Source organism: Mercenaria mercenaria, chromosome 13, assembly GCF_021730395.1.
Source record: "Mercenaria mercenaria strain notata chromosome 13, MADL_Memer_1, whole genome shotgun sequence".
Taxonomy (NCBI): domain Eukaryota; kingdom Metazoa; phylum Mollusca; class Bivalvia; order Venerida; family Veneridae; genus Mercenaria; species Mercenaria mercenaria.
The window spans coordinates 63,697,030-63,712,860 of record NC_069373.1 but is presented as its reverse complement, the minus strand read 5'-3'; the positions used below and the strand labels follow the sequence as shown (position 1 = coordinate 63,712,860).

The 15,831-nt window shown below is 36.6% G+C and overlaps 2 protein-coding genes across 2 annotated transcripts in view; one reads left to right on the top strand and one right to left on the bottom strand.

The window, feature by feature from the left end:
- LOC123528520 (EF-hand calcium-binding domain-containing protein 12-like) overlaps positions 1 to 15,831 on the top strand; it is a 239,675-nt gene that overhangs the window by 15,256 nt on the left and 208,588 nt on the right. The gene's annotated exons all lie outside the window — the stretch shown is intronic.
- The window catches only part of LOC123528524 (mitochondrial inner membrane protease subunit 2-like), a 195,137-nt gene continuing 191,796 nt past the window's right edge, over positions 12,491 to 15,831 (bottom strand). The window contains exon 6 of the mRNA XM_053522054.1: positions 12,491 to 15,450. Within this exon, the coding sequence (XP_053378029.1) occupies positions 15,307 to 15,450 (144 nt within the window). The 3' untranslated portion in view covers positions 12,491 to 15,306. The remainder of the gene's footprint in view (positions 15,451 to 15,831) is intronic.

The following is a 15,831-nucleotide window of genomic DNA, read 5'->3' as shown; positions in this document are numbered from 1 at the left end:
ATGTGATAAATTAACGATAATGCCGCATAAGTATTTGAAGTTGATGCTCTAGAAATAAAGAAACCAGACTAATAAGATAATAGTTTCTTTCTTCAGTCTTCTACGCAGTGATCTCCCTTACCTATAGGTAGAGATTTCTGTAGTTGAAGGGAAGCAACTCCCGCGTGCGGTTTGACTTTTCTTAAAATGACTGCCCCAGTCAAAATAAGAAAAGTCATATTTGGAAAGTAATTATCTTGTACTGGTAACAGGAAGAGTTTGTTATATTGGGTTAAAAGCTGTAATTTCCTTCACCCTTTTTTTCTCATACATCTACTACAGCTTGATTTGTACTTGAAAAATGCGCATTTTTCCACTTTAATTTAACTATTTTCTTTGTTTTAAACAAGAAACTTTCTCTCATTATTTGATGAATAATTTTTTTTGTAAAGATTATTATCCTCCAGACATTTCCAGTTCCAAAATTGAAATAATGAACAAGATAGCCATGATGACCTTGACTTTTCAGTAAGTTTCACAGCTAATCCAGGTTACAACAATTTGGTCAAGAGTCATCCAAGATTTTGATAAGTTTCCATACTGGTATATTTAAGAAAACAACAAATTTGTATCAAAATTGTTAAGAAATTTTAGTAGCTGGTTTCTGTGATTTTATTTTGAATGTGGGCAAGCAGTTTCTGACAGGAAGACTTTTATGCATACAGTGAAAAGTGGCCATGACCTCGAATTGTGAAGTTTTTGAAGGTCATCCATGGAACATTGGTGTGAAATTATTTCAAATTTCCACAAAATAAACATATCAGCTTTTTAACATTCACCATCTATGAACATTCTGTCCTTTTTTCATCTAGCTGTCCATACATCACTTCCTGCAGAAAAAGGATTTGGAAAGTAATTATATTCTAACCAAATGGGATACTGGGTTTAAATCACTTTTAAATGGGTCTTTCAACAAGCACCTTGACAATGCCACTCCTTTAAATTAAATACAATATATAAAGTACTTTGACCTAAATTCCTAGCAAAATGCTAAAATCAAAAATCTTTCTCAACCTTTCAAACATCTTTCTTTGTATGTGGAAACTTGTTATTCAATTTATAAATTTTATTTAAGTACCTTTAACCTTATTGTGGACATCAATAGCATTACTACTGTGGGTAAAAATCAATGTAATTTAATAGGACCATTTTTTATCTTTTAAACTGAATAACAAAGAATAATTTGAATGTATTTCATGTCTTTGTCCTATAATGTTTAAATCGCCAGTAGCTACTGCAAACATATTTATTGATAAAATATGTTTTACATACCCGTTCATTGGTAAATTTAAAAAGGAATGTAGTTGACAATTATAAAGAGAATTATCATTCCTGCTTTACTTTACAACATTTGAAATTACATTCATTATTCAGATTGAGTGTGAAATAATTCAATAGCTCCTACAGTTACCTATCTCAGTATCTTGGTGTGAAGCTCACTTACTCTTTTTAGTTCACTTTTCTTTTAGACAAAATTCATTGAGCAATGGACCACAATGGGGGATTTCCTGGCTGAGTGGTTAAGGTCGCTAGCTTTGAATCACTTGCCCTTCACCACTACGGGTTTAAAATCTTGCACAAGGTGTAGAATTCTTGTAAGGAAGCCATCAAGGGGACATAAAAAAATGTCAGTGCTTCTATCTGCCTAAAATAATGCCCCAATGGGGAATCTATCATTAAAAGCTAGGAAGTCGACATATGACCTAAAATTTTGTGGCAGTGATGTTAAAACAACAAAAATCAAAGTACTGGAATACTGAAAGACTGACAATCGTTGAACAAGACTGAAGATACCTGTTAGACAACAAAACGAATATGCGATGCTTTCGTCACAGTGACCTTCTCAATGCGTATAGTGCATCAATGAACCGTCTCTGGGAGAAAGCAGAAAACGACTGCAATAAGGCCTCTGAAGGCCTGACTTAATGACTGAACTGCTGGCAGAATTTGTGATCCGTTCTTTACAATGACCTTCTCAATACACATAGAGTGTCAATGAGACAATCCCAGTGCGAGGACCCATATTACTTTGTGACAGAGGCACCTTTTCAAGCAGAAAACAGCTGCAATCAGGTCTATGAAGGTCCGACTCAATGCGTATAGAGCATCAATAAGACTGACCCAGGCCGCCAACCCATATTACGTCATAGAGGCACCTTTTCAAGCACAAAAAGGCTTCAATCAGGCCTTAATGACTGAACCACTTGATACTTTTTTCTGCTAGAGGCTGTAGACATCAGGCAGAATATGCAATGCATTCTTTACAGTGACCTCAATGTGTATAGATCGTCAATGAGGCTGTCCAAGGTTGCCAATCCATATTATAGTGTGAAAGAGACACCTTGTCAAGCAGAAAACGGCTGTAATCAGGCCTATGAATGCCTGACTCAATGACTGAACTGCTGTATACCTTAATTCTGCTAGTGGCCTAGCCTCACTCACTAGACACCAGGCAGAATATGCGATGTGTTTGTCACAGTGACCAATACATATACCATCCCAGGGCACCGACCCATATTACAATGTGATTGAGGCACCTTTTCAAGCAGAAAACGGCTGCAATCAGGCCTCTGAAGGTCTGCAATCAGACCTGACTCAATGAATCAACTGCTGGATAACTTATCTGCTAGTGATTATAGACACCAGGAAGAATATGCAATGCGTTCAATCAAGCCTATGAACGCCTGACAAAATGACTGCATGATACTTTAATTCTGCTAGTGGCTGTCGACACCAGGCAGAATATGCGATGCGATCATCACAGCGACCTTCTCAATGTGTATAGAGCATCAATGTGACCATCCCATTTTGGGGTGAAAGAGGCATCCTTTCAAGCAGAAAACGGCTGCAATCAGGCCTCTGAAGGCTTGACTGAATGACTGAACTGCTGGATACCTTAATTTTGCTTGTGGCTATAGACACCAGGTAGAATATACGATGCCTTTTTCACATTGATCTTCTTAATGTGTATAGGTGCACAACTTCCAATCATCACATAGTGCTGAATAACATACAGTCCTGTGAGCTGTGATGACTCTGGGTCAAATACGTTTAGTGATATGCATATCAAGAATTCTGAAGAACCGACCAACAGACAGACAATGGCAACTCTAAGTCTCCTCCCCCACCCCTGAAAAACAATTTTAGAGGCCACAAAAATGTCACAAACTTTGTTGTGTGTTGTTGCAGTCTCTATCTGCTGGTGTGATGAAAGAATACTGTAAAATACACCAGTCCATAGAACAAGAGGGTCATGATGACCCTGAATCGCTCACCTGAGTAATATGAGCCATATGTTTCAAATGAGAAACTGATGCTAAAATATTAGACAGTAGGTCAGTAGGTCAAATTCATGGTCACTGAAAGTCAGTTATAACTTATAAGACTGGTGTGCAAATTTCAAGGCTGTACCTTAAGAAACAAGAAAGTAGGTCAGAAGGTCAAGGTCACAGTCAAGTGACTCCTAATCACTTGGGGTCATCAGGTAATTATAATTAAACAGTAGGAAATATGATCTGATAATTTTTGAAGTATTTATATATATTCCTATATAACTCATATAACAAGTAACCCCCAGAGCGGGGCCTCTTTTCACCCAGGGGCATAATTGAACAATCTTGTTAGTGATCCACTAGGCAATGCTACATACCAAATATCAAAGGCCTAGGCCTTAAACTTTCAGAAAAGAAGATTTTATTTTTTTTCCTATATAAGTCTATGTTAAATTTGGGACACCCAGGGCAGGGCCCCTTTTCACCCAGGGGCATAATTTGAACAATTGATAGAGGACCACAAGGCAAGGAAACATACCAAATATCAAAAGCCTAGGCCTTACAGTTTCAGGCAAGAAGATTTTTAAAGATTTTCCTATGTAAGTCTATGTAAAACTTGAGACCCCCCCCAAGGCAGGGCCTCTATTCACCCCTGGGGCATAATTTGAACAATCTTGGTAGAGGACCAAAAGGTAATGCTTCATACCAAATATCAATAGCCTAGGTCTTGCAGTTTCAGACAAAGATTTTCAAAGTTTTTCCTGTACAAGTCTATGTAAACTTTTCACCCTAGGGGCACAATTTGAACAATCTTCATAGAGGACCGTTAGATAATGTCGCATGCCAAATATCAAGACTCTACACCTTGCGGATTTGGACAAGAAGATTTTTAAAGTTTTTCCTTTTGGTTACCATGGCTACCAGAGTTCTGCATGGAATTCAATTCTTTGAACAAGTTTGAAAGGGGGCCACCCAAGGATCATTCCTGTGAAGTTTAATGTAATTCTTTTAGAAAATGTTGACAGACACACGACACACGACGCACGTCACACGACGGACGATGGACATTGATCGGTCACAAAACCTCACCATGAGCCTTTGGCTCAGGTGAGCTCAAAAGTCTTGAATATATGATATTATATTATTATGTATACAACTCCCTAAATACCCAGTCTATGTTCATCGCAGTCATGTTTGCTGGGCTGAAGTCAAAACTTGAAGAAGAAAAATCAGTGAAACTTTATTTTTGATGTCATGTAATAAATTACTGACCAGCCAGCTACTCGGTGTGTAATAAAATCATCACAGTTTTACTTAACCTTTAGCCTGCTTGTGGCAAGTGATTTTGCCTTTGCGACCAGTGATGACAGAGATCAGCCTGCACAGTCAATTAGTCAATAATTCAGTCAATAAATTATCAGTGAGCACCCCTTTGAATAAAAAGTGAATGACTTGCCATGCAATACAAAGTCCCCTTATGGACCTACTGGAAGGCAACTAATTTTCTCTACCGCAGTATTACATAATGATCTGTCAATGATGTATAAACAATATTGTACTATATATACAATATGTTATAACATAACATTTGGAATAAAATTTACATAAACAACAAGAGTGCCAGAATGTCACAATATACGCCCATCACAGCAAATTTCTTTACTCTAGCACCTGTATTTGCAAATGGAATTTTAATTTTGTGGTTGTTTAGTAATCATTGTAAGTCATTTGTTTTTCTAAGTCCACAAAAAAAACTCCTTACCAGGTAGAGATACCTTAAAATACATCTAAAATTTGAAAGTAACATCTATGTTGTACCACAGAAAAGTGGTCTTGTTTTTTCCCTACGGTCAATTATAAAAAAGTTACAATATAAGTTATTTATAGTGTCAACTAAGGGAAGATAATCTTAAAAAAAAACAAAAAAAAAACAAAAATCCAAAAAAAAATTGTAAGTCCACACAAAAATCTTTACCAGATAGAGATTGGTCAAAATAAACCTCATAATTGGATGTAGCATGCATGCTGTACTACAAAAAAGTGGTCTCGATTTTTCTCTACGACTAGTAATGAAAAAGTTACAATATAAGCTATTTATAGTAACAACAAGGGGAAGTAATTCTAAAGAAGGGAACAGCGCATGACACTTCGTCTCATGATGGTGTATAATTGTGCCAAGTTACATCAAAATCCCTCCATGCATGAAGAAGAAATGCTTCGGACAAAGTCATTCTTGTATCTGACCTTTGGCCTCTAAGTGTGACCTTGACCTTTGACCTAGGGACCTGGTTCTTGCGCATGACACTCCGCCTCGTGGTGGTGAACATTTGTGCAAAGTTATATCAAAATCCCTCTATGCATGAAGAAGAAATGCTCCAGACAAGGTTTTCATTCTTGTATCCTTTGACCTCTAAGTGTGACCTTGACCTTAGACCTAGGGACCTCGTTCTTGCGCATGACACTCCACCTCGTGGTGGTGAACATTTGTGTCAAGTTATATCAAAATCCCTCTATGCATGAAGAAGATATGCTCCGGACAAAGTTTTCATTCTTGTATCCTTTGACCTCTAAGTGTGACCTTGACCTTAGATCTAGGGACCTGGTTCTTGCGCATGACACTCCGTCTCATGATGATGAACAATTGTGCCAACTTTCATCAAAATCCCTCTATGTATGAAGAAGATATGCTCCGGACAAAGTCATTCTTGAATTTGACCTTTGACCTCTAAGTGTGACCTTGACCTTAGACCTAGGGACCTGGTTTTTGCGCATGACACTCCGTCTCATGATGGTGAACAACTGTGCCAAGTTTCATAAAAATCCCTTCATGCATGTAGAAGATATGCTCCGGACAAAGTCTGTGGACGCCGCCCGGCCGCCCGCCATCCCGCCCGCCCGTCCACCAGGGGCGTTCCCATAATACGTCCTGTTTTTCAAACGGGCGTATAAAAATCTAGTTATTGACTGCTTATAACATCTATAAATAAAAAAAAATATTAATAATTTCAATTTTGATTAACATTTTATTCTGAAATTGTTCGGAAAATATGAGAAACAAGAGGGCCATAATGGCCCTATATCGCTCACCTGTTATCATTGCACTTCAGGATAAGAAGGTCAAACAAGAGGGCCAAGATGGCCCTAGGTCGCTCACACACCATAATACACCATAACAGTGTAAACATAGACCTTGTGATTGCATGGAAAAAATATTCTGACCAAGTATCATTAAAATTGGAGCAAACACAAGTATTTCTTTTATTTGACCTAGTGACCTAGTTTTTGACCCCAGATGACTCATATTCAAACTTGACCTAGATTTCATCAAGGAAATCATTCTGACCAAATTTCATAAAGATCAATTGAAAAATACAGCCTCTATTGCATACACAAGATTTTTCTTTGATTTGATCTAGTGACCTAATTTTTAACCACAGATGACCAATAACCAAACTCTACCTGAATTTTATCAAGGCAATAATTCTGACCAAATTTCATAAAGATCAATTGAAAAATACAGCCTCTATTGCATACACAAGGTTTTTCTCTAATTTGACCTAGTGACCTAATTTTTGACCCAAGATGACCCATATTCAAACCTGACCAAGATTTTATCAAGGCAATCATTCTGACTGAATTTCATGAAGATCAATTGAAAAATATAGCCTCTATCGCATACACAAGGTTTTTCTTTCATTTGACCTAACGACCTACTTTTAGACCCCAGATGATCCATATTCGAAGATAATCTAGATTTCATCAAGGCAATCATTCTGACCAAAATTCATGAAGATTACTTGAAAAATACAGCCTCTATCACATACACAAGGTTTTTCTTTGATTTGACCTAGTGACCTAGTTTTTGATCCCAGATGACCCATTTTCGGATTCGGCCTAGATTTCATCAGGGTAATCATTCTGACCAAAATTCATGAAGATTAATTGAAAAATACAGCCTCTATCGCATACACAAGGTATTTCTTTGATTTGATCTAGTGACCTAGTTTTTGACCCCAAATGACCCATTTTCGAACTCGGCCTAGATTTCATCAAGGTAATCATTCTGACCAAATTTCATGAAGATCAGTTGAAAAATACAGCCTCTATCGCATACACAAGCTAAATGTTGACGGACGGACAGACAGACGACAGACAGACAGACGCCGGACATAGAGTGATCAGAAAAACTCACCTGAGCATTGCTCAGGTGAGCTAAAAATTGTTATCAAGATCAATCAAAAGAGTCATGAGTAAATATAGTTGAAATTTTCTTAAAGGTACAGATATGTCAAAATACACCTAAAAAATTGGAGGTACCATCCACGTTGTACCACAGAAAAGTGGTCTCGTTTTTTCCCTACGGCCAATAATAAAGAAGTTACTAAATAAGCTATTTATAGTAACAAAAAATAAAGTAATCCCTGGGGCTGGGTCAATTTGACCATGGGGGGGGTCAAGATTCGCATTTCTTTTGTAGAGGTCCACTAGGCAATGCTACATGTCAAATATCTAAGCTCTTCTGGTTTATTTTTAGAAAATTTTGAAGATTTTTCTATGTACAATCAAGTAACCTCAAGGGGCGGGGTCAATTTGACCCCGGGGGTCATAATTTGAATAAATTATGTAGAAGTCTACTAGGCAATGCTACATGTCAAATATCTAAGATCTAGGCCTTCTGGTTTATTTTTAAAACTTTTTTAAAGATTTTCCTATGTAAAATCAAGTGACTGGGGTCAATTTTGACCACGGGGGCATGATTTGAACAAATTTTGTAGAGGTCCACTAGGCAATGCTACAAGTGAAATATCTAAGCTCTAGGCCTTCTGGTTTATTTTTAGAAAATTTTTGAAGATTTTCCTATGTAAAATCAAGCGACCCCTGGGGCGGGGTCAATTTTGATTCAGGGGGTCATGATTTGAACAAATATTGTAGAGGTCTACTAGGCAATGCTACATGTGAAATATCTTAGCTCTAGGCCTTCTGATTTATTTTTAGAAAATTTTTGAAGACTTTCCTATGTAAAATCAAGTGACCCCTAGGGCGGGTCAATTTTGATCCCCGGGTCATGATTTGAACAACTTTAGTAGAGGTCCACTAGGCAATGCTACATGTCAAATATCTAAGCTCTAGGGCTTCTGGTTTTTGAGAAGAAGATTTTTTAATATTTTCCTATGTAAAATCAAGTGACCCCTGGGGTGGGGTAAATTTTGACCATGTGGGTCATGATTTGAAGAAATTTTGTAGAGGTCCACTAGGCAATGCTACATGTGAAATATCTAAGCTCTAGGCCTTCTGGTTTATTTTTAGAATTTTTTTCAAGATTTTCCTATGTAAAATCAAGTGACCCCTGGGGCGGGGTCAATTTTGACCACGGGGTCATGATTTGAACAAATTTGGTAGAGGTCCACTAGGCAATGCTTCACACCAAATATCTAAGCTCTAGGTCTTCTGGTTTTTGAGAAGAATATTTTTAGAAATTTTCCTTTGGGTTGCCATGGCATCCAGAGTTCTGCATGGAATTCAATTCTTTGAACAATTTTGAAAGGGGCCACCCAAGGATCATTCCTGTGAAGTTTGATGTAATTCTGCCCTTTGGTTTTCAAGAAGAAGATTTTTTTACAAATTGTTGACGGAAGACGCACTATGCACGAGGCACTAAGAGTCGATGGACATCAAGCGGTCACAATAGCTCACCTTGTCACTTTGTGACAGGTGAGCTAACAAGAGCTGTCTGATGACAGCACGCTCGACTATTCGAAGAATTGATTGAAGAATGGGGTCAAATATTTCCACGGATATTCCGACAAAAGAAATAAATAGATTAGACAAACAATGTTCCTGTATTACTTTGATTTCGATAAGTCTTGCACTAAATGGCAATATATGAGCCAATTTCAAAGTCCAAAAAGGGCCATAATTCAGCCAAAATAGTTATGTACTCTTCCCTACAGATGGAAATCATAATGATAAACAAGTGTTCAAAGTTTAAAAGCTGTATGTCAAATAGTTTTGACAAAACATGGACTTGTATGAAAACAGAACCAAATTCAAAGTCCAAAAAGGGCCATAATTCAGCCAAAATAGATGACAGAGTTATGTTCTCTTTCCTACAGATAGAGACTATTATACTAAACAAGTGATAAAAGCCATATGTCAAACACTTTACAAAAAATTTGAACTTGTACAAAAAACTTAACCAAGATTTCTAAGTCAAAAGGGTCCATAATTCAGCCAAAATCTTTGATGGAGTTATGTACTCTTGCCTATAACTGGACATGGTGATGGTAAACAGGTGTTGAAAGTTTCAAAGCTTTATCTCAAAAGACTTTGTCAAAATATGAACTGGTACAAAATATTAACCCAGATTTCTAAGTCAAAGAGGGCCATAATTCAGCCAAAATCCTTGATGGAGTTATGTGCTCTTGCGTATAACTGGACATGGTGATGGTAAACAAGTGTTGAAAGTTTCAAAGCTTTATCTCAAAAGACTTTGTCTAAATATGAACTGGTACGAAATATTAACCAAAATTTCTAAGTCGAAAGGGGCCATAAATCAGCCAAATTCCCTGATGGAGTTACGTTCTCTTGCCTATAACTGGCCATGGTGATGGTTAACAAGTGTTGAAAGTTTCAAAGCTTTATCTTAAAAGACTTTGTCTAAATATGAACTGGTACGAAAAACTTAACCAAGATTTCTAAGTCGAAAGGGGCCATAATTCAGCCAAAATCCCTGATGGAGTTATGTACTCTTGCCTATAACTGGCCATGGTGATGGTAAACAAGTGTTGAAAGTTTCAAAGCTTTATCTCAAAAGACTTTGTCAAAATATGAACTGGTACGAAAAACTTGACCATGATTTCTAAGTCAAAAGGGGCCATAATTCAGCCAAAATCCTTGATGGAGTTATGTGCTCTTGCCTATAACTGGCTATGATGATGGTAAACAAGTGTTGAAAGTTTCAAAGCTTTAACTCAAAAGACTTTGTCAAAATGTGGACTGGTACGAAAAACTTAACCAAGGTGTGACGCCGACGCCGACACCGATGCCGTGGTGAGTAGGATAGCTCTACTTATTCTTCGAATAGTCGAGCTAAAAATGTAAGAAATCATCATATTAAAGGGAAGTAATTCTGAAGTAAATACACAAACAACTTTTTTTTAATTGGGTCCATATGACACATGAGCTTATATTAAAATATTTTACAGACTGGGCAGGAAAAGAGCAATGTTGACTTTTGACCTTCAAATGTGACTTTGACCTTTGAGCTAGGGGTTCGGGTATCACAAATGACACACTGTCTCATTAATGGCCTTTGATGGATGACACCATTATGGACTAGAAAGAAAAAAAACCTACTGAGCTTCGACTGTGACCTTGACCTTTGAATTAGGGATGAGGGTACGGCGTAAGACACTTTGTCCCATTATGGATAAATTTATGCCAAGTAATATTAAAATCCTTTCATTGAGTTATTGACCATACAGGAAAAAATCCCCATTGACATTTGATCTCCAAGTGTGACCTTGACCTCTGAGCTAGAGGTCTTGGTGTTGCACATGACATGTCGTCTTATTATGGGGTACATTTGTGCCAAGTAATATTACAAGAGGGTCATAATTATAACAAGTGACCCCCAGCTCTTTTCACCCCAGAGGCATAATTTGAACAAACTTGTTAGAGATCCACCAGGCAATGCTATATACCAAATATCAATGGCCTAGGCCTTGAACTTTCAGACAAAAAGATCTTTAATTTTTTTCCAATATAAGTCTATGTTAAACTTGGTACCCACAGGGCAGGGCCTCTTTTCACCCCAGGGACATAATTTAAATAATTTTGGTAGAGAAACACTAGGAAAGGCAACATATCAAATATGAAAAGCCCAGGCCTTGCAGTTTCAGGCAAGAAGATTTTTAAAGTGTTTTTCCTATAAGTCTATGTAAAACTTGAGACCTCACGGGGCAGGGCCTCTTTTCACCCAAGGGGCATAATTTGAACAATTTTGGTAGAGGACCATAAGATGATGTCGCATGTCAAATATCAAGGTTTTGGACAAGAAGATTTTTGAAGTTTTTCCTTTCAGTTGCCATGGCAACCAGAGTTCTGCATGGAATTTAATTGTTTGAATAATTTTGAAAGAGGACCACCCAAGAATCATTCCTGTGAAGTTTGGTGTAATTCTGCCCAGTGGTTTTCAAGAAGAATTTTGTTTTAGAAAATGTTGACAGACGCACGACGGACATTGAGCGGTCACAAAAACTCACCATGACAAGTTATGGATCTGAAAGGAAAACAAGAGCCAAAAGGGGGCATAATTTGCCCAAAATACATGTCAGAGTTATGGGACCCAGTGAGGTTGGTAATTGACCTAGACAAAGAAAAAATAAGTTTCAAAGCTATATGCCTTTAAGTAATAGCAATATTACTTGCATTCAAAACTTGAACCATGAAAAGTCCAAAAGGGGGCATAATTTGGCCAAAATGCATGTCAGAGTTATGGGACTTGATGCTACCAATTAGTTTTATAACCCCGAAGACACAGGTGAATTTTCAATTCAATATCTGCATTAGTTTTGGAGATAGTAACTTGCATGTAAAACTTTAACCAGGATTTTCTAAGTCCAAAGGGGGGGAATAATTTGGCCAAAATACAAGTCAGAGTTATGGGACTTGACCCAGTGAGGTTGGTAATTGACCTAGAAAAAGAAAAAATAAGTTTCAAAGCTATATGCCTTTAAATGATAGCCATATGTACTTACATGCAAAACTTTAACCAAGGTGTGACACTGACACTGATGCCAGGGTAAGTAGAATAGCTAGGCTATTCTTTGAATAGTCAAGCTAAAAAACCCTATTGACCTGTGACCTTGACCTTTGAGCTAGGGTTCTGGGTGTTGCGCATTACATGTTGTTTAATTATGAGGAACATTTGCGCTAATTAATATCAAAATTCCCTGATGAATGATAGTTATGGACCAATTGCAGATGGCTGGATGGATGGACAGAATGACAGACGGATGGAAAAACGCAATCCAATAGTCCCCGAAACTGGTTTTCAACCAGTAGGGGACTAATACCTGGTACTGCCCAAAGTGAATGATGGACTAGTCCATTTTAGAAATTTAGCAGGGTAAAGGTTGAGATCAGAGTTATCTTGATCACTAGCATCAGCAACAGAATCTTGAGTGTTGTATTTTAATAAAAATTTCTTCATTATTATCTTTAATGAATAATCAAAAACAGCACAACTCACAATAGATCACTGCCTAACTTGAGCCGTAACTCTAATTACACAACGGTTCTATTGTTCTCTGCTGGTTAGTAACCAAAATGAATACCTGCATACCATACCTGCGCACGTGCACAAGCATCATACCATACCTGCGCACGTGCACAGGTATCATACCATACTTATATAAGCATGTGAAAAGAATGTTAGATGAGTTCAAACTGTAATGTTTATTTATTACCATGTTATTGTCCGTAAGTATTGACCTGGCACTCATGAATAATCCCTATATTCCGTAAATTAATTCTCAGTGTCTGAAAGCTAAATAGCGATATAAAAATTGTGTATATATTTCTTTATAATTTTCACAATCTCACATGTGCAAATTGCTGTGCGGACAAAACGTTTAGCTTCCAATTGGTATTTTTGGTTCAACTCCTGCATAGGACCATTTCCCCCGAAATGTTATAATAGGCAAACTTAACCGGTAGAAATATTGCCATACTTATCTGATCAAACCTTATGGTCTATTTCTGGAAAGAATAACCGTTATGGAAAATGTTGAATAAAACATCTTTAAAAGTATCTTAGATGAAAGACAAAGTACTTGTCACCAGCATTTCCAGAAAATGATTACTACAAGAGAAAACAATTAGAATTTGTAGATATGGTAAGAATAAAAGTAACATTGATAACATTACATTGATTTAAACAAAAAATAAAATTGGTGTGAGGTGATTTTGAACTCGTGGTAACGTGCGTGGCAGTCAGACCACCGTGCCGTAGGTTATTTATATTGGTTATTTTAGGATACAAATATTTCGTAAAAAATGGAAACCCCCAGAAATATTGGCGAAGATAGTGCCTGTCAATACATGTACTTACGCACAATTGTCCATAAGTATTAACATGGCACTAATGAATATTCCATATGTATCCGTGAATTAATTTTCAGTGTCTGAACCTAAACAACGATATAAGTTATATACCTCCATGTATCATGTGCAGATATAGCTAAGCGGACAAAGCGTTCCGCCACTAATCTCAGGGTTGTATGTTTGAGTCCTCTGTCTGACCATTTTCTTAAATTTTAACGGTAAAATTCACAGAGTTGTCACACTTATCATGATTTATCAACAAAATACTCTAATATCCATTAACATTCTTCTACGTACATGTCAGTAATTGTTCTACAAAATGTCATCTAAAATCTTCAGGACCAGACAAGTATTCATTCATTCAACAGACAATTCAAAGAACTGTTGTTAACAACAAAAATGAAATGTTTCATAAAATAATGTAATATAGATACAAATGCAAACACACAGAATTATATAAAAAAAGTTAGAACTAAATTCCAAATCAGAAAACTTATCACTACACCACTGTGCCATTGGCTAACTAATTTGGTTATTTTGATTAATCTAGATATTTTCAGGACACAAATATCGCGTAAAATAACGAAAACGTCCGAAAATATTGGCGAAGATTAATGAGTGCCAGGTCAATACTTACAATAACAAAAATGCATTTACTTTCGCGTATTAAGCAGAACTTTCATAAACTTTCTAAATATCATTTTACGTATTTCAATTTACCTGCTGAAGTTGAAGTAATTCCCACAATCATTTTTTCTGGCTGGGGGAAGGAAAAACTTATTAATAAAGAAATTAATCAAAACTAACTTAAAATGACGTTGTGCAGGTCAGTTACTTACATCTCAGATCAGTGTTCATGAATTGAAAATACCCGTGGTCGTGTGATAACACCTCGAGCGCTTCACTCTCTCGGTGTCACGATTCACACGAGCGCGGGTATTTTCAATTCATGAACACCTCCTACTCGGTTAGTAACCTACACATACTTAAAAAATCTTCTATTTTTTTAATAACATAGTCATTTCTACAGATTTTCGTACTAAATTGAACCATTTATGTATTTCTTACTGTGTAACCCTATTTATGTATGAAAAACATGCTGTCCAAAACATTTTAGCCCTTTGAGAACAAAATATTAGGAAAAATCACATTACAAGAAACAGGTTTATTTTGTAAATTGACAGCTTGCAGAGCCATCATAAGTTGTACAGATTCAACAAATCCTTAAAATGGCTTGGTGGCTTTTAAGACAATTGGATGAACATTGGAAAAGAAAGACATTTTTAAACATTTAAAAGCCAATTGCATTTTACAAGCTATGTACAGTCAAACTTAATGACCATAGGGTATGTGCACTTTACAAGATGTTACCAAAGACACTTAAATGTTTTCATCTGAACGTTTCAAGTTTCAACAACAGCTGTATTAGGAAAATTTGTCAAGTTTGCAACACAGCACAGGCAAATAGCTTCCTTTTAAGACACAGGCACATAGCTACCAATTACAACAGAAGCATATAGCTTCCTTTTAAGACACAGGCACATAGCTTCCTTTTAAGACACAGGCACATAGCTTCCTATTATGACACTAGCAAAAAAGCTTCCCATTATGACAGTGGCGCACAAGTGGATCCACATTAGTTTTATAAAATAATATTTTCATTGTCACTGTTTTCACATAAAAGTTCTTTAAACCTTTTTCCATGTTCTAATATTGCTTCCTAATGGCATAAAAACTAATGCTTGGATCGCTAACATTATCCGATACATTTTTTGTGTTCTCTAACTTAAAATTTCCACACAAGATTTGCAACATTTCTGCACTAATATTGCACTAACTACATTATCATGTATCAATTTAAAGTGTTTCAAGTCATATCTTAATTCTGTTAGAAAGGACTATTTTTACATGTTCTGTCATGTATATTTTTCAATACACGGTCTGAATTTATTTCAACAGAGTCCAGCTTTTGCCATCTGCTTGGCGGCCACACAACATGTGTTGCTTTTGATGTAATGAGACTCATTGATATCTGAAAAAGGAAGTAATTAAAATATAAACAAACACCAAAAAATGCCATATCAACAAATGAGGTTCAATTTCAATAATATAATTATTATAATACAAGAGTTTGATAGCACCCTTTTCATTATAAACATACGGGTGCTTTACATACAAAGGAAGACACTCTGGGTGCCAAATTCATATTCTACCAGTACAGATACAGAACGATGAAAAGTCCCCAGAACAAGAAGAGAGAGGAATATTTTAGATACTGGCATGTCTAGCTCTTTGTGAATAGATAGCCTTGTTCTTAAACATGCCCAGATACATCAGAAGCTCTCTTATCTGGGAAGAACTGGCCTCTTTATTTGGTGGAAGACACCGCACATCTAGGAAATTTCCATATGCA